The following is a 19854-nucleotide window of genomic DNA, read 5'->3' on the forward strand; positions in this document are numbered from 1 at the left end:
AGATCCACGATGCCTGGGATCCTATGGTGTATGTTGTTGTGCAGAGTATGGACAAAGAAGGCAGGGTTTACAAAATACGCCCTAGAGATCGTTCAGGTCCAGACAAGAACTTAAATCGGGCCGAGTTGAGAGTAATACCCTCAGGTATTGTAGCACCTGCTCCAGACGAATATCCTCTCTCTGACCCAGGGCTGGTAGTTGAGTCACCCCGGCAGTCAACATCAGATACACCAGATGATGACAGTGAGGCTGGTGGAGTTGTACTCGCCCTTGTTCCAAACCCACCCAAAGATCAGCCACCCTCGGTATGTGTTCCCGAGCTTGTTAGTGAAACTAGTAGCATAGGCTCGAGCAACTTGAACCCTGTATCCATAGTTCCAGAACAGCCAGAGGAAAGTGGGATTGATAATAGGGAGAATGTTTTAGAGCAGGACTCGGGAAGAGTTCAGGGGCGGCCTAAAAGAAGTACAGCAGGAAAGCATTCTAACCCCTTTAATCTCCCACGGTCAGTAAATCAGACTACTGCTGTTCTCACTAGCGATTCACAGAGCTCTCTTGTCCATAATGATTTGCCCCAAAATTTATTTAGGCCCTGGCAGTAAGTGGTCACCGGGACGGTGACCTTTTAAAACGGGGGCAATTGTAATGGGGAAGTCTTTAGGACCCAGGGGACCCAATGGAGGGTATAAAAGAGGAAGTAGCAGCAGGTGCTCTTCATTTTCCACTGACGAGCGGCTGTGAACAATGGTTGTGTGAGTAGGTGAAGAGCCTGAGAAGTTTTAATTGTCTGCTACACAAACAGTTGTTGTAAACCTCTACAGCAGAGTAGTGATTTTTACAAGATAAGCCAAGATAAGCCAGGTGTGCAGCAAACACAGTTGTCTGCTGGAGGGCAGGCTGCACATGTGAATTTGTCACTGTTTTTTTCCCTCCTTCTCCTTGTTGTTGTGTTTTTGGTTTTGGTAGGGTCACCTTTTAAAACTGTTTTTTTTATGCCGGGTTTGTTTTTATTTCTACTGGGCTGGTGCAATATTAGTCGGGCAATGTGCAATCCCTGAGTGGGACTCTTACCTTAGGGGAATTAGGATCTTTAGAGGTGCTCTGTGTGGATTTGCAGTGAATAAGTTTTTATTAAGAGTGATTTTTAGTGCCACCGATTATTGCCTGAACTAGCACTTAGTGCATGCGATAAGTGTTCTGTTGGGCTCGTATTTATTTGGGGTGGATTTGTTTCTTTTAAAGCAACGAGCATCTGGGACCGCCAAGGGAGAGCAAGCCCTCAGGTGATAGTTGCATTGCTGGCAGGTTGCACCAATAACACTATCTTGTGGTCGTTAGTGACCTTTTTACCATTTTTTGATGTTTTAGGCCTTTTGCAAACCCTTTGTGTTCTTTTAAAATAATAGATTTTAACATATCTGACTGATATTGACCCTCTTGTCCTGTTTATTCTGGGCTCGTTCCTGTGAGAGCTTTGGGCCTGAAAGTTTGCACAAGTAGTATAGAGGCCCTTAGCGGTTACTCGGTGGCTTTCGCTCGCTACATAAGCAGCCTGGAAAGAAAAGCGTCTGGACTTCTTTAAGTTTCTTGAAGACTGAAGAAGCTTCTCGGATGAGAGGTGAAACATCTTCAAGAAACTTAAAGGAGTCCAGACGCTTTTCTTTCCAAGCTCCTTAGAATATCATTCATTTAGAATCATTCGGCCATCTTTTCCCAGGGTTTGTTTTTTTTTTTTTTTTTAAAGAAAGACAAGACACTGTACCCATACATTGACTACCATGAGTTAAATAGCATCACTGTCAAAAGTAAATCCCCTTTGCTTGCCATTAATTCTGCTTCTGAACCTGCGCAGGATGCCACTGTCTTCCCCAAGTTGAATCTGCACAATGCCTGGTAGGAATCAGAGAGAACAACAAATAGAAAAATTCCATCAACAAATCATTCAGACACTTTGATTATCTGGTAATTCCCTTCGGATTAACTAATGCACCTTGCTGTGTTTCTGTTGTCAGTTCTCCGTGATGGCTAAGCTGGTTTGTTTTTGTATATCTGGACAGATATAGCTGACATCCTGTTTTTTTCTGTAAAACAGGCAACACGGAAACTTTTAAAGCACAAATTATTTGTAAAAGCAGAGAAGTGCGAGTTTCATGTGTCTTTGTGAGCTTAATGGGTTATATCATCAAGAGTGGGCAAGTAAAAGATGACTAAGGGAAGGTGAAAGCAGCTGTTAAGTGGCTGCAGCACGCCAGTTAAGAACATCTCAGTTTTGGGAGTACGCTCAATTCTACCTTAGGAATCTCAGGAATTACACTGTTAACTCTAGTAACTTCTGTCAGAATTTATTCCACTGTCAAAAAAAAAAAATTCAGTTCAGATCCAATCCTTGTTCATCCTAACCGTACTGGTCCAGTCATTGTTAATCTCAGAATTGTTGATTATTGTTAATCACTATCCAGAGTGGATAACAAAAAATGGATCCATGAACCTTATAAGCCTTTTTCTGTCACAGTCTCTCCCCAGTGAATCCTCTATTCATCTATATGTGTGTGGTGCTTGTAGAAAACGAGTGGGGTTTCTCTCTGTTAGCGGTGTGTTCTGCTGCTCATGATTAAGACCTTTAGACAACAGACACATACATAGGTGCTGATGTCTAAGAGGATCATTAAAGAGAGAAAGGCAGAGAGGAAGATGGCCTTAAGGAGACTAAATACGCACACATGCAGATGCAATAACATAAATATACAGATGTGCAAATGTACTGCGTCCTGGCTAGCCTGAGGGCAGCGGTTTAGTCATTTCACTGGTGCCTAGTTGATGTGAGGAGTGTTAGAGGGGCACAGTGCCTCCTTTATGTTTCAGAACAGAGGGGAAAATCAAACCCTGGAGATGGTTAGAGGGCGTGAAGCACAGAGAAAAAGCCTGGAGAGAAGACAGAGCAGTGAGAGAGAGAAAAGATGCATCAGATAAAATACAAGCAGGACAAAGAGAGAAAGGAAACATGGGAGACATTTTGTAACAGGCGATTCTCTAATGAGAGATATAACTGTGCTGAGTCCTATCAATGTGGGACAGCCTTCAAATTGCAATATATGTGCTGGCCTTTTCAAGCTGGATCCCTCTGAGAGACAGGGAGGGTTTTGTAACTGATGTATTTTTTAGTATACGTGATAAAATGTGCCAAACATTGGGTGACAGTTCCTATGACAGCTTAGCCATAAAATGTGTTTGTATGCTCCAACTAAAGTGAACTGTCAGCATAGAGAGGAGGACATAAAAGCAGGACATGGAGGCTGACAAAAAACGAACAAAAACAGAGATCCTTTTTTGGGCTGTTTCAAAAGTCCAGTAAAAGAAACAAAGAAAGCACAAAACAGGGATCTGAAACAAGCAAGACGAGTGAACCAGAAAATATGAGCACGGTTAATGGACAAAGGAGAAACGGCAAATGGCAAATGCACTAGCGTCGAAAAGCGCTTTCCTACTCAACTGAGCACTAAAAGTGCTTTCTTACTAGAATTCACTCATGCACAAAAACCTTCATACAGACCCATGCCTAAGCATTTTCTAATATTCACATGCACACTAATACTGGAGTGGTTGCATCGGAGGCAACTCTGGGCAACTCAACTCCACTGTATCCATGGACCAAGGAGATACTTTATCATGTGGTCCACAGGAGCTGGGGATCAATCTACTGAACATCCCGCTTTACTATTTGAGCAACAGCCAGGAATACATATAGGGTAGACACAGGGAATTAAGAAGTGAGCAAACCCAAGTAAAAGTCCAATAGATCCACAAGAAAAAGTGATTATCAAAATAAAACAGGAAGTGAAACCAACACAAAAACAAGACAGAGGTATGGAATTGTAGGGAAACACTGAGGATAATATCATCATAAGCATTACAAATGCATGTTAAATGGTCAAGTAGTGTCTTAAAACCCTAACCCTATACCTAATAGCTGTATTAGGAATACACAAAAAAATCTGCAACTTCCTGTTTAATACTCAGTCTTGAGTCTGGTCTTGAGTTCCCACTGTATTTTTGTCTTTATATTTGCCACTATTTTGTTTGTCCAATTGAGTACCAGTTCATGAATGTGTCCAAGAATAGACTGTGTGAAAATGTGCACCATTGCACAAGCATGTAGAATTTACTAGGAATGGTGAGGACATGTCCAAATCAATAACTAGTATTACATCTGGTGGTAAGAAGTTGACAATCTCTGTTAACTAGATGATTTGCCAATGTTCTTAAATTTCTTTAACTTAAAAACCACACTGGAAAAAGTTGTGTATTTATTTTCTCAAGACTTGTCTCTTCTGAAATACAGAAAGGTCACTCCATAGAATCCAATGACAGTCCATAAGAATACCAATAGGCTTGTTTGCAGATTTAGCAGAGGGCACCTAATCACCCCAATTGGTTCATTCATTCCTGTAAGTTTTAGAAATGATTTTAGGATTCTGCTGAATATTTTTAAAGCATATTTGGGTCTGGCCCCGAGCTACATAGCAGAAATGTGGAACCCATATGAGCACATTTGCAGCCTCAGTTCCTCAGCTGGAATCCTTTTGGCTTTTAGAAATTCATTGCCTAATTTTAAAGGTGATCGTGCTTTTGCCATCAGAGCCCGCAAGCCAGAAAGAAACTGGCTGAGCAGATCAGGCTCACTGAAGTTTGTTTTCTCTTTATTATCTTTGAGTTGTCCGGTATGTTAGCTTTGTTATCTCCTCTAATGCGACAAATCGAAATCTAGAGTGTGGAACCAAAAAGTGGCATGACTATGGCCACGAAAATTAAAAAAACATACTGGATTTAATTTTGAACAACGTCACGTCCTTGTTGAACTCTTAACAGCTTCCAGTGAAGCTCCTAATTTTAAAGCATTCCCTTGTAAACGTTTCAAATGTTTATACACCACTATATTTAATCATTAGTTATTATTAATCACTGTTTCTCTTACACAGAGCATCTTTTTATATGAATAGATGAGGTCAAGAGAGTATGAAGTAGCCCAAATAATGCAGTGCAGGTAAAACACGTCCAACATCGCAGCTTCTGCATTAGTGCATATTCAATACAAACAAACAATTGGTGGATGAATCGAACTTGAAATATAGCTCTAATAAAGTAGCAAATAATTACTCTTTATAAACCCATCACACCCTCTTGGATAAGGACACACTGAGACACATACAAACATATTTCAGCTGGTAATCAGTTGGTCCTGCATCTAACAGAGCATGCTCAGAGGTCGTGTTGTGTTCTCAGTGAGCTGGCCTCACGTTGACACTGAATCTTTGCTTGTTCAAAAACAACCCGGCCCTTTGTCCTCACAGGACCTGAGGATAAATAAAGACACCCACTTTGGAAGATGAGAGGAGTTCTCCACACACTAACCAGCACATGCCGAACGCTCTCGTAAAAAAAAACGGACAATGCTGAAAGGAAGGATTCAGATGCTCTTTGCTTTAAATTGTAAATCTTTTTATTGGGACATGAGTCACAGTTAGACAAGGAGGGTGAGAACCTCTTACTAATAGCCTATAAGAGACAATAAAACATGAGCTTGAGGGTAAAAGCCTATAAAGAAGTATTTATGTAGTGTTACATCCCCCAGGAGGATGTCTCTTCTCCCTATTAACCCTTTGTTTTGTCCAGGCTCCACCTCCTCTGTCCTGATTGGATGCTGTGCAGAGTCCGGCTGATTGGTAATCAGCAGAGCACTATTTAAGGCCTGTGGAGCTGTGTTTCTGGGCCCTCCGGCCATTTTGGTTGCCATACTGGTGCAGGCTTGCATGCCTTTGTATTTTGTGTGAGCATTATTGTTTCATGTTCAGACTGCTTGTAGGGGAGAGCTGCCTTTTGTTTTGACACCCTGTTTTCTCCTGTTTATGTGTTGTTAGGTAGGTTATGGTTATAGGTTGTATATTTTGTTTCTTTGGAGTTAGGTAAGTTTCTTTTATTTCTACGTCAGGGATGTTTTGTTTGTTATGTTGGCCTTGGCTCTCCCTGACGTTACACCTCGGTCTGAACCCACGTCCCATCACCAGTATTAAATAAACCTTTTAGAATTACCATCTTGGCTCCTCCTTCTCTATCCACATTTATGTTCGTCCCTTCAACCCCCTAGACTAGCCAGGGGACGTAACAGTAGACTACTTAAAATAAGAGGCAGTTGAGTTGGAGTTTTAGGGCTATTTTTTTAAAGACTCTTGAAAAAAAATCTCAAAAATACAGCTATGACTCTTTATTTCACATTACTTGAAATATCTGTAAAAGAAAAAAATTGTGGGCTTGACAAAATAGCATCGAATTTGCATATTTAAACTAATAACCAGGATAATTGAAAGCACTTTAAATAATATTAATCAATAGGAAAGTTTTCTGATGTTACCTATCAAACCTTTGTTTTTTGTTTTTTTTAAACCGCTAAATTATTTTTACAAAAGTACAAATGTATGGAGTGCAGAGAGATCTGTTTATGCAGCACTTACAGCCTGACTTGTAAGAATATGAAAACAACTGTGCAGAAAATGTACTATTTTCATCTACTTATGGTGATCTCTGTTTGGTTTTTTTTATCCTGTTTACTTGTTGCATCCCCTGATTTATGCAATATTTTTCACTTGACATTATTTATAATTTATAAAGCGCTTTGAGTGCTCAGAGTAGAAAAGCGCTATATAAGAACCAGTCCATTTACCATCACTTGTGAGATTGTGATATTACTTAAACAAGTAATTTCATTGTTTCCCTAATTATTCAAAGGTAGAGTTAACAAGTCATGCCACTTATCATTTAATTTATTATCACCACCCAAGCTCTGCCACCTCCTAACTGTCAGTTCCTTCCCTCAACCTCAATCTGTGTGAGTCCTGGTAGTGGTACCGTGGGGTAAACTGTGAAAGCAAGCCAAGTAAGCACAACATTCATCTAAGTCAATTTGGAAATGAGCAGGAGTGTGTTCTTTGTGGTATCTAACCAACTGTGATCAGGGGACTGCATATGCGAAAACCCTCCTCACATGCCCATTAGAAAATAAGCTGGCAACCTCCTGACAGCAAGAACAAGAACTCCTTTATTTATTGTGTTTGGCTCAACATGAGAAGGTCACAAAGAAACAAAACGGAGTGTTCAATGACTTAAAAGTGATAAAGCCTAACATGTGTGATACAGTGTAGAAATATTCCCTTTGTATATGTTTCTCCTGTAATGGGTTTAAATTGTATTTTATGGTTCATTGTTTTTTAATGGCTAATTTAACTTCGGCCCAAGAGCTGGGAAAGGAAGGGAAGTCTAAAGTCCAGTCACGGTAAAAAAAAAAAAAACCAAACAAATGATTTTTTTTTCTGCCAGTTTGAACAAAAACTAAGCCAAAATGCAACATTAGTGTGTAAAAAACACAATTCATGAGTCTTTTTCAGTCATTCCGTTCTAGATTTACAGCTGTTTTCAAACTCATTTAACTGTGGCAAGACCAAAATTGGGCTAAGCTTTGGCCGTTAAACAGACGGCCTCACATTTGACCCTAGAACACTTTGGTATACCGAGCAGTTCATGGTCGACTCAGTGACTGCAAGATGTCCAAGTTCTGTAGCTGCAAAAGAAACCCAAATCATCAGCCCTCCACCACCGTGCTTGACAGATGGTATGAGGTGCTTGTGCTGATATGCTATGTTTGGTTTTCACAAAACATGCCACTGTGCATTGTGGCCAAATATCCACTTTGGCCTCGTCTGTCCAAAGTAAATTGTTCTACAAGTTTTGTGTTTTTATTCAAATGTAACACTTTTTTAGAGGCTTTCTCTCTGCAACCTTTCCAAACAAGAATTTTGTCATGAACTTTAACATTCAGCATACCAACTAAGGATATGTGAAAGTGAGTGTATTTTCTATTTACCATGGTCCCTCTAACATCTTAAAAATTGAGACTTATCCAATAATTGTCAGTTACCGTGTTCACTTCACACAGGGTATCACTCAATCAATATTTAACCAGATCGGGGGTTTTTTTTTTTTTTTTTTTTAGAAATTAATAAAGAAGTGGAGGAGTGACATAACATGTTTATCCTTGTTAAAGAGAAAAAGCAAAAACAGCCGGTGCAAATGGGCTGATATCAGCATAGGATGGAGGGTTTGGGTGGGAGCGACACACAGATGCACATAACTGATAAGTAGCTACTTAAACAGACAAATTTAAAAAATAATAGGTTCAACCACTAAAACTGGAGCACAAGCTTCTCACACGGTCTGTGCCTTACAGCAAGTCACATTACTTACCATATAATTACATGTAATTACATGAAAATGCTCCGAAAGCCACAAACACCATAAACAAGGTCAAGAAGTCATGTTGAGTGACTCGTGTAAGTGGAAGTAAGGCCTAGTATGTCTATCAACAAAAACATGTCAATCAAAGCAGCCACACCTTCAACTTTATCCTTTAACAAAATCCAAACGGCTGAGCCACAAAAAATTATGAAAGGGGTACAATATCAGAACTAAATACTTTTTGTACATTTGTACATGTCAATGTGGAACAACTTGCTTTAGGTCTCATGTGGCCACTCCAGGAACTCTGGGAATTTTTCACAGATGGAAGTTGGCCCATGGTGGCAATATCAAGACTGGTATCAAAAGGTGTCATACAGACAGTGGTTTTATAAGACTACTAGCAACATCTTTATCTCATCTTTACCCTCAACCCATCAGGATGGTGTTTAAATGTGACAAAATTTAACTTAAAACATAGAACTACTGATCTTAAAGTTCAAACTGATATTAAAATACTTTGTTTTGGACACTAAATTACTTTATTATGTGTAAACGTGTGTGGCAGTTCTCAACAAATTTCACTGGTGAAAGTTTGAGACTCATGGAACCATTTTTTGGAGTTTGTGTGCAGACTCTTAGCTGTCTGATAGTATGACAGGAATATAACTGTTGGGGACATATATTAAATGAAATACCTTCATGTCAGATATTGATAACTTGCACAGTTAGAGGAGAAATCGTTTAAACAGGCCAGATAAAACTGTGATGGTGAACCTCTGTAGGAATCCTAATGAATGTATTTTTTATTGTGAGACATAAACTACCACAAAACCACAGCGTGAACAGTTCACTCCTGTGAACTGATTTTACCACGTTTCTTTCATTAATGCTGGTGCACTTTGATGAATAACGTGAACATCCTGCCTATCTTCCCTCACTCCCTCCTCTAAATAAAAAGAGGAGGGGTTGGGGGTTGCGGGGTGTGGAGGAGTGGGGCAGGGATCAACCCTGCAGACTCTTGAGTGTACACCCAGACTCAGCGCAGTACTGGAGAGGAGAGCACAAGTAGAACTGCTGACTGGAGCCACTGAGTCACACAACTGTAAGTTTTTTCATTAACTTTGGCCCCAGTGACAGAGAGGACTGCTGCTGTTGGAGATGACTGAACTGTCACTGTTGGAACAATATTCCTCTGCTTTAGGAAATGTTCTCTGTTCTGAGAGCCTGAGAGTTACTGAGGAACTTTAAACTAAGAGACGCAGATATCGGAGAATTCCCACTTCAGAGTTTGGTAAGTAAGAACTTTAACAAGAGCAACTGGAGAGCATTAACTGACTCATTTAGGGACTGTGTTAAATTAACTGTTTAATCGATAGGGGGAAACCTACAGCCTTAGTGTATTTATGTCTTCTTTCACTCGTTGTTAATTGAATAATCTAACAGTTGTATTTTCCTTGTTCAGGGTAGGAATTCTAAAAACAGCCTTGTAATTTACCCCTGAACATTTAGTACAATGATGCACAAACATCCACGAGAAGTGAAACTAACCAAAAGGCATTTTTGAATCTAAGGGGACGTTGACATCCTTCTACATTAGATACAAAGGTAAGCTGAAATAAAAACTCTCTCTCTCTCTCTCTCTCTCTCTCTCTCTCTCTCTCTCTCTCTCTCTCTCTCTCTCTCTCTCTCTCTCTCTCAAAAAAAAAAAAAATGGAAATAAAAATGATCCTTTAGCCAAAGTTAAAATGTGGTGTGGCCCCACTGGTAGGGTGCAGAGCCCCTGAAGTTGGGGTGCCAGATGAAAAATATGAAGTAAAAATGATTTGAATTATTAATTCATTAAGGGGTTTTTTTTTTAGGGGGAATTTAAAAAAAACCACACACACACAAATTTTTTAAAATTAATTTCTGATCAAAGAAAAACTTGAGGGGTGTGGAGTGCAAACTGTTTTCAGCTTCTGAATGCCAAAAAAAAGTCTAAGAACTGCTGCTGTAGTTCAACACCAGGCCTGTTCACAGTGTTTCTAATCTGTGTTCCAGGAGCTCTAAAGAAGATCAGCTGCAGGCTGTTTCTTGAATAAAATCCACAGTCAAAATCAAAGGATGAGGACTCATCTCCTCTGCTTGGAGCTACTCGCTTTGGCAGTCCACATACTTGTGGCCAGTGGACAGCTGGAGCCAAAGAAACAAGTGCCCCAGGAGCCTCTCACCGTTACCCAGAAACAAGGGCTCGTGGAACGAGATGTGCAGGGTGCGGTGCGGCCCAACAGCACCATGCCCCGCCGCCGCCTGCCACCCATGTGCACCGGACCCACAGAAATCCGAGACACTTTCAAGTACATCAACACAGTGGTGTCCTGCCTGGTTTTCGTTGTCGGTATTATTGGGAATTCCACTCTTCTGAGGATCATCTATAAGAATAAGTGTATGCATAACGGGCCAAATATACTGATCGGCAGCCTGGCACTTGGAGACCTGCTACATATCATCATCGCCATTCCCATTAATGTTTATAAGGTGAGAAAAACTGCAGAATAGCATAGGAACAGTACTTAAGTCATAGGAAAGCATGAGCTGCTTAACATTATTTTTACTTAACTGTAACTTTGTGAGGTCATGCACAAATATTTAGCTACATCCCAGACAAGTACTCAAATATTCCTATTAAACTCGTGAGCACACATACACACACATGCTTGTAAAAGCAGGCTTCCACATAATTTTCAAAATGTTATTACCTTACTGGATTCTGAGCCCCTCCATATCCCCTTATGTCTCTGGTATGTTTTAATCTGTTGGGCTCCTTTTGTGTGAGTGAGTGAGTGAGTGAGTGAGTGAGTGAGAGAGACAGAACCAAGAGCGTCTGTATATTTGGGTAAGGGGGCAAGCATGTTAAAACAACTGGTCACAGCCGCATACCATAGCAATGACAGGACAGACGGGGTGGTACGGAGAGAAACATGTTCACATCTGATTTTAATAGGTTTTCAATCACATTCCAGACACCCATCCAAAGACAGCATGAAAGGTTCCATATCTTTCATGCTTAGCAGAGTTTTCTTCTTCTCTGCGAGTGTTCTCACTAGGTCACATTGCCTGGAGTTTAAACCGAGGCAAACAGGACTCGTGGTTTTAAGGAAAAGACCAAAATGTTAAACCTGGCAAGAAAAGAACGATAAGTTCAGGTTCACACATGCCTGGCCTGCACTGGATGCCTGAGGCTGAGTAAAAATGGGGGATAGTAAATTTGCTTCCTTTCCTACCATGGTTTAAGTCTGTCATCAACTCTTTCTCTCTCTATACAGCTCCTGGCGGAGGATTGGCCATTCGGGGTGACTCTGTGCAAGCTGGTGCCATTTGTGCAGAAATCCTCAGTGGGGATTACAGTGCTGAGTCTGTGTGCGTTGAGTATTGACAGGTAAGCATGAAGCCATGGCAAATGAACAACAATCTTTGCTTTTTTGTTTTTTGTTTTTTCAATGCTGCAACTGCAATTAAAAAGCAGTGACTTTTTATCCTCACTTTTTCTCTTGTTCCCACTGGCTGCTGTCTACTTTGATGCATTAGTAAACTGACATTTTGTTAATGCCATTATTGAACGGTGAACATAAAAAGGGCTCAAATAAACCAAAACAAAAAAAAAGTGTATGAAAGACACCTTGGTGATAAATCCACAATTTTTCTTTTAAATTGCAAAAACAAAGGAATTAAAACAGTAACTTATGTCACACTGTATCGCAGTCACCATGGCGATGGTTTCTGGACTACTGTTTGGAAGCCTCAGGTTTATCATTTTTGCCATTACAAGTAAGCAAGTTCATGTGAGCAAGCTGCAAACATATTTGTGTGTCATACAGATACAGACAGTGCTAAGCACAGACCTAATGGGTAGATCACTTAACTACACAGGAAGCCACTGTGTTTCTGTTAAAAATGCCAACACTAAAAATGTGGTTGAAAGACCCAGTTTAGTGGTGGACCTACCTGAGGTAAGGCTAACAGGTAGCAAGTGGCTCTAGCTGCATGAGTCATGCACTTCTAATGCAAAACTTTAAGAATAAATACATTTTAAACAGATGAGTTTTTATAATTGCTTTATTGTACAATGTAGTCACCATGTAAATATACCAGTGATAGCCATCTTATGAGCTGCCTCTCAATAAAAATACAACTAAGTACATTTCCCGAGCCATCAAACTCTTCCTTTAACTAACTGACTCCACATGTCACACATCTTCCAGGTATCGTGCCGTGGCCTCATGGAGCCGTATCAAAGGGATCGGAGTTCCAAAATGGATGGCTATCGAGATAGCGCTCATCTGGATAATATCCATCATCCTGGCTGTGCCAGAGGCGATAGCCTTCGACATGATCACCATGAACTACAAAGGAGAACATTTGAGGATCTGCTTGCTGCACCCCGTGCAGAAAACCGAATTCATGAGGGTGAGCTGTAACACACCGACTTTTAAAGGCCTGTGGTTCGCTGTGCAGAAAAATAGTACGTGTTGACATAGCTGTATGTCGTATAACACATACTTATATGGACAGAGACGCAGAGGTGAATGTGTACATGTGTGTGCATACGCTTATACGTACACTTAAAACCACAAGCACTCGTAATCAGACTGTGACAGCTTCCCCGCTAGATCGGGGTTAGGAAGAGTTCCCAGAAATGAAACACTGTCAAAAAGAAAAAAAGTCATGGATCATAAGAATTAGAACATCCCCCACTTGGGTGACAGAAAACACTACAGCGGTTGATTATGTGTAGCGTAATAGCTAATGGATTAATATAATGTATTTGCCATTACATTCGTCTATCTTCATGTAAAAAGAATAATACATTTATTCCCACTGGGGCCTTATGATAAATTGATTTGTAAAACCATGTCAACAGCAACTTGAAACACACCCTGGAGTCAACCCGGTCAGACCGTGGTTACACACCATTAAAATCCATCTGCTTCTGACATACTTCACCTTTAACTAAAGATTTCCAGCACAGATGTTTGTGCCTAATCCAGTGCAGTCCTGCTATGTTCTCTGTGCAGTTTTATAAATCAGCAAAGGACTGGTGGCTGTTCAGTGTGTATTTCTGCCTGCCGTTGGCCTGCACTGCCATTTTCTACACCCTGATGACCTGTGAGATGCTGAGGAAGAAGAATGGCATGCAGATTGCGCTCAGCGACCACTTAAAACAGGTAAGATGGTGAAAACTCACTTTATTAGGCCTGTTTGTTGACGACATATTTAGTTGAGTTAAAGTGATATTTTTCCTAATGTAATAGGACGATAAACAGACAATGCTATTAAAGTAATGTTCTGCACTGTTTTCGGCCTAATTTGCAACTCCCATTTCCTACTGAATTCAATTTGATTCCTGATAACAAATGTTTTACATTTTGAGGGGAAAACATGTTTCCAATGATGCCTAATTCCTTTAAGGCTTAAGTTTCACCACAGCTACTTCGGTGCCAAACTGTAATTTATGTGTTTTTGTGTGTGTTCAGCGGAGGGAGGTGGCGAAGACAGTGTTTTGTCTGGTTTTAGTCTTTGCTCTGTGCTGGCTGCCTCTCCACCTCAGCCGTATCCTGAAGCTCACCATCTATGATGAAAAGGATCCAAACCGGTGTGAATTGCTCAGGTATGGAGGGGAAGTCATGATAATTTAGTAGATAAAAAAACTTGCCTCGAAGACAGTGTGAAGTGGAAGACTAATATACCACTGTGATATATTTTAGTTTCTTTTTGGTGTTGGACTACATTGGCATCAACATGGCATCTGTCAACTCCTGTATCAACCCCATCGCCCTCTACATGGTCAGCAAGCGCTTCAAGAACTGCTTCAGGGTAAAGTGTAACTCACTCAAAAAAGGCTTTACTTTTTGGTTATTGTGCTAATGTATTTTGTTTATTGGTGTTAAACTGCACCCACACAGGAAGTGATTCACATTGACTTCCGAAATGTGAAGTGACTAAAGGCAAAAAAGATTCTGGTACCTCAAAGTAGGCAGGTCCCGAAATAAAATATTCTCAACATAGAGACAAGCAACTGAAGCAACTACCAATGAGTGTGCAGAGCCCCTTTTCCAGTAGTACCTACTCAGATGGACTCAACTTGGAACACCTGGTTTTCCATTACAATCTAGTACCATGGTCATCATTATAGCAACGCGGCCGAGCCTCCCATAACACGAACGCTACAACAAAGGCGGACACCGAGGCAACAATATACCTGCTGCTCGATCTGTGGCTTTTCATCAGACTCGTGGGAGTTGCTTTCTGTAACCAATTCCCTCGATGTCGGATATCAAAAATGGCAGTTTTGATTTCTGTGAACGAGACTCTCTCAGAACTGACCAGCCATTCGGTGGCATGCAGTCTGACAATGTCACATTTTAGTACATGGTCAGATTGCTTTGAACTCCATCTGAGCAGGCACCATTTTAGTACCTGATACCAGGTACTATCACTTAATGGAAAACCCTGAAAAAACCTGATCTGAGTAGGTACAAATGGAAAAGGAGCTTAGGATACCAGTGATCACTACATCCTAGCCAATCGACCATCAGCTCGAAAGCAATGCACAATGAACTAATTGCTCCCCGTGTGGACACAGATTTTTGTCTTTACAACACAAAATTAAGCCATCTGTTAGGCTACGTTCACACTGCAGGCAAAAGCGCATCAAATCCAATTTTTTTTGACCCTATATCCATATCCGATCATGCTATGACAGTGTGAACGGCACAAATCCAATATTTTCAAATCCGACCTGGGTCACTTTCGTATGTGGTACTGAACCCGATACATATCCGATGTTTTAGAAAACGACTGCTGTTTGAATGGTCAAGTCGCATTAAATCCGTCTTTTACGTCACTGACACGAGACAGACGCCAATTATCAGCTCCCGAGAAGCACCCGATAAGACATCGCAAACGCTTCCTGGCCATCCAGCGTAGATGTTAGTGAAACTGTTGGGAAGAAAACGTTGGAGAAACGTGAATATTTTATTTGTACTGTATAATCTGCAGATTCTGACAGAAATCTGCAACTATCCTTTGAAGCACCGCTCCTCTCTAAAACAACAATAAGGATAATTATTAGGTTATTTTTACATTATTATGTAAATAACAAAAAAACTTAAAGCAAAAATTGGGAAACGTAAAGTCCGAAGTCTTTATATTAAGGGCCATCAGTCAAACAATACTGTTTGGTCTGGGTCTAAACAGAGCGCGTTGTGTGTGACGTCTTCTTTTGCACATGTGGGCCGCTTTGAGGGTTCACACCAGAGCGCGTTTGCTGTCGCATTTTATTTGTAGTGTGAAAAAGCAAACAAAAAATCGGATTTGATCAAAAAATCGGAATTGAGCATTAAGACCTGCAGTGTGAACGTAGCCTTAGTTAAGTGATGACATATCACTCATAGTCATTTTTGGCCTCTTCTTACTGCTATATGATGCTGTTTGTCTCAGCCCACCAGATATCCTCAGTATGAACTTTTACTGAAAATAGTTTAATCCTCATGCTACATCTTTACAGTAGTATTGTATTTATTTTAGCTTAACCATAGCTCTAAGGCTAGCCACCAGATAGCACACTATTATATATCAACTAACCCAACTTCACAAACCCTCTGAATGATGTTCATGTTTATTTTTCTGCTTTTGTTTACTTCCAATGTTATACAGGTGTGTGTTTTAATTTTTTGTTTTTTCAGAAAAAAATTCATTCAGAAAATGTTATTTCATATTTAAGTGGAAACCTGCTCTGCCTAACCTTCCACTAGAAGGATGGCTACACTGATCATTTTATTGGAGATGAAAGAGCATTTAGTGATTTTAACTCTCAGTGACGCCTCAGTGTTTGGTCCCAGAAATTTTTCTTAACTTTTACTAACTTGGACTATTTCTAGACAAGGCTTACATTTCTGTGCCAAGCTAACTAGCTGCTGGCTTTAGCTCTACCATAAAGAAAGTAGTAGTGATACAACAAAAAGAGAATAAGCTTATTTCTTACAGTGATGAAATATTTCTAAGGCTGCAACAAAAAAAGGCTGTAAGAATCAGTCACTATTTTGTCAAAGTGCGAACAGTGTTCACACTCTTCCTCTTTTCTCGCAGCCTAAGCCTCACAGTTTCTTTTCTTCCTTAGTCCTGTCTGTGCTCCTGGTGCGTAACGACAGAGATGTTAATGGACGAAAAGCAGTCGTGCATGAAGCTTAAAGTCAGCGACCGAGGCTCCGAACAGAGCAACTCTCGCATGACCAACAAGTCCTCGACAGCCTGAGGAGAGGCCCAGAAGTGAGAAACAACCAAAAAACATCGAAGTATGCCTGCGTAAATGAGGACAGGGACCCATTTGTTTTTATCTACAGCATAATATGAAATGTCCTTAAACTCTTAAGATCTATTACATACTGCCGGAAATCAGCTCTCACTGCAACTCAATCTAACCTGAAACTTTTAGCACTTATCATGGAGTGCCACACTCATTCTGTCCAAGAATGAAGTGTCAGCACACCTCCAAAGCTGCACTCTTGGATAGGAAGTATCAAATTTATACAGGCATGAATAACATTAAAAATGGAGAACTGAACAGGAGCAAAGTTCAACTATGTTGTGTAAAATTGGGGGTTAAGGGTTGATAAGCTAAGACAGCTTGCCAGGCTTGCAGCCTGGATAGTGTATGCATTGTAGTGTATTTGTTACATACTTCAGCATCTTGTAAAACAGCCATTTGGGGATTTTGCATGTTTTTTCTGTAAAAAAAATGAATGTACATGAGCATTTTACATGCTTTTGCATACTTGTTAATGCTTTGAAATTTATTTTCTTTGTGTATTCTCACTAGCAACAAAACTACTGACGCTGTGTGACTTCAGCTGTGATACCGTCAGCTATTGTATCATATTGTTCCATACTTGGCCTGTTCCTGAGGCTTTATGCATTTTGTCATTATATTAGTGCCTGATTATCTTAATTTGACTCCTTACCTTTGATGTAGGGTTTCTTTTTTCAATAAATATAACACATAAAATCATGACTATATTACAAAAAGAAAACAGTAAATTATTTTTATATTAATTTTTAAAGATTTCTTTTTAGGTCTGTCTGCTGTTGGCTTAAGTGTATGGTGTATTCTGTGTTTGTGGGAGTGTGTGTGTGTTAGTGTATGTGGGAGGGTGTTTGAGCATGTGGCCTCGATTTAAGTGTGACAGCAGGCAGCATCATGTGATGGCGAGTGCCAACACAGAACATTACTGTGATCTCTCTGTTTTTCTCCCCACTTCTTTGCCCCAAACACACACACACACATTTCTGACCTGGGAATGTTGCTTGAGGCTAAACCAGTGTCACGCATGTCACATTAGCTGTCAAAGAAGCTCTCTGTCCTCTGATCTCTCACCACCCTTCCTTGTTTCATTTCTTTATCCACTCTCCTTGCCATCACTGTCTTTTTTATGTCTGTTTTTCTCATCTTTTTTACTACTTCTTTGTCCTCTCCCTTACTTTTTACTTCCTTATCTCTGCACATTCCTGTTTCATCTCTCTGCCATAACCTTTCTGCCTTTGTTCCTCCAGCAAGTCTTCAAACAATCCAGTGTGGTTTGACATCAAATCAAACCCACCACTCCTGTAACTAGCCCTAACTGAACATAATCACATTCAGTACATTCCTCTCTGAATTACTTTTTCATCTGTTTCAAACAGAGGGTAAACTGATTTATCTGGTTTTGGATAATGCTGGCCCTCTTACTGGTGTGATTGATCACCTCCTAGATCAGTGCTACATAAAAAAATTAATAATTAAATAATCTGCTACACAACTTGGATAACAGAGCGAATTTTGTTCAGTGAGCTACTTATCCAATATTCTATAATCAAACCACAAAAGTACTGTTTAAAATGAATATCCCCTGGTGAGCTATAGCTTAATGTAATGTATTGCTTTTCTTTTTTAGCTGGTTGGCTTTTTACAAATTCTTCCAGCTTCTGGGGGTGGATGGGGGAATGAAGCTACTAAGTGCCGTAAATATAGTTCCAATACTCCTTACCTTGTACCATAATGTCGTGTGTGTGTGTGTGTGTGTGTGTGTGTGTGTGTGTGTGTGTGTGTGTGTGTGTGTGTGTGTGTGTGTGTGTGTGTGTGTGTCTATATATATATATATATATATATATATATATACATGTATATTACAGATGGGTAAATTTTTTAACTGGAGCCCTAAGTTATATGTAATCTAAGACCTGGCTATTTTAAAGGACTAACAGGTATAACGTTTTATAAGTTTTCCAAAATAACACACTAAGGAGTTGGCCATTTAGTTTTTTAACTTTCTCCAGTAATTTACCCAGAAACTTTTTGATTTAAGCCTGTTGTGCTCTAACCAAAATTAGCATTTTATTTAAAATACCTCGCTAACCAAGCTGCTAGCCACCAATAGAATTAGTTGATCATTTCCCACCATTTGCTCATCCAAATAAACATCAAGGAGGGGACAGTCAAAATAACAAACCTGACATACTCTACAACCAATCCAGTCTTTAAGTGATGACGTATGAACTCTGCTTCCAGGTCCAAACTACTCTACCTTTATTAAGGTGTTGTGTTTTTAACATGTTGTATTGTATCTTGTTCTATTTAATCTGAACACGCTCCTAAAAAAAGGCAGTGATCACTGTCAGCTCTTTCAGTTTTTATTATCACTATTCATTTTAAAGCTCAGTTTTAAAACCTTACGATGTAATTACAGTCCAGCCCATACAGCAGTAAATTAATGACTAACCTTGTATTGTGGATGGTTTATCTCAGTTCTTATCCTGACTGAAGTTTGATCTGTTTACAGCATCCTAAAATGCAATTACATTTGTCCCTAACCCTCATGTTAACTTTTATCGAGTGGAAAAAAGCGTTCATCCTCCAGCTTCACTGTGCTAATGTGTTTTATTATGCTAACCATAGCTGTGTAGCTAGCCACCACATAGCACATCATCATAGCCCAACATCAGTAACCCCACAAATGTCACTGCTATTTAGTTTCCTGTCTTTATTTATGTTGGAAGTGATAGCAGAGCTGTACGTTTTAAATTTTTCAGAAATCCCTCAGTCAGAACATGGTATATCATGTTTAGGTAGAAACTATCGAGCTGTTTTCATGGATGCCTGAAAACTTAATTGTTACACCTGGTAGAGCAGCAACGCTGATCATTTTATTAATGATAAAATAATTTAGACAGTTTGTAGCTCTCAGTGATGCCACAGTGTTCGTTTGACTTTGGGACCTGAAGCGAAGTTTGGACCCGGAAACGGCTAATGACCTCAGACTTAAAGATGACATCATTAGCCGTAGATAGATGATGTCACAGGGACTACATCATAAACAGTGGCTTTAAGGTGTATCAGGATTTATCATGTTCTTCACTCTAAATGTGTGCATAATTTGCAATAAGAATTGCTACTGTACATTGTAAGATAAAGCCCTTACAAATTAAAACAAGCTATTGAGTCCATCACCCAATAGCTTGAAGAAGGATTCTGGGAAGTAGCTAGCCGGTCGTCAC

At 40.0% G+C, this 19854-nt stretch overlaps 1 protein-coding gene and 1 long non-coding RNA gene across 6 annotated transcripts; one reads left to right on the top strand and one right to left on the bottom strand.

Moving 5' to 3' along the window:
• Window positions 1-1718: 1718 nt before the first annotated feature.
• Window positions 1719-11101, bottom strand: LOC146554061 (uncharacterized). Its single transcript, XR_014889496.1, has 3 exons — window positions 11025-11101; window positions 1991-2081; window positions 1719-1890 (listed from the first exon to the last, which is right to left on the bottom strand). It is a non-coding gene; the product is annotated as an uncharacterized LOC146554061 (long non-coding RNA).
• Window positions 9284-17340, top strand: ednrba (endothelin receptor Ba). Of its 5 annotated transcripts, none has more exons than XM_085254466.1 (10): window positions 9284-9388; window positions 9488-9577; window positions 9749-9891; window positions 10327-10803; window positions 11592-11704; window positions 12528-12732; window positions 13341-13490; window positions 13800-13933; window positions 14031-14139; window positions 16445-17340. In XM_085254466.1, the coding sequence occupies exons 4-10, from the start codon at window positions 10390-10392 to the stop codon at window positions 16577-16579; spliced, it is 1260 nt and encodes a 419-aa protein (XP_085110592.1). In that variant the 5' UTR covers window positions 9284-9388; window positions 9488-9577; window positions 9749-9891; window positions 10327-10389; the 3' UTR covers window positions 16580-17340. The 5 variants fall into 5 exon arrangements, with proteins under 5 accessions (XP_085110592.1, XP_085110594.1, XP_085110595.1 ...); XM_085254468.1 differs by having other exon boundaries at window positions 9796-9891; XM_085254469.1 differs by having other exon boundaries at window positions 9858-9891.
• The last annotated feature ends 2514 nt before the right edge of the window (window positions 17341-19854 follow it).

Source organism: Mchenga conophoros, linkage group LG18 (assembly GCF_057382185.1).
Source record: "Mchenga conophoros isolate Kocher_MC1m ecotype Shallow Benthic linkage group LG18, M_conophoros_male_GT1.1, whole genome shotgun sequence".
Lineage (NCBI taxonomy): Eukaryota > Metazoa > Chordata > Actinopteri > Cichliformes > Cichlidae > Mchenga > Mchenga conophoros.

What these genes read in the sequence shown, in the direction of transcription:
- ednrba (XM_085254466.1), top strand. Translation starts at nt 10,390, where the DNA reads ATGAGGACTCATCTCCTCTGCTTGGAGCTACTCGCTTTGGCAGTCCAC. An exon ending in TTCCCATTAATGTTTATAAG is followed by an intron (nt 10,804 to 11,591) that starts GTGAGAAAAACT and finishes CTCTCTATACAG; the next exon opens with CTCCTGGCGGAGGATTGGCC. An exon ending in GCTTCAAGAACTGCTTCAGG is followed by an intron (nt 14,140 to 16,444) that starts GTAAAGTGTAAC and finishes TTTCTTCCTTAG; the next exon opens with TCCTGTCTGTGCTCCTGGTG.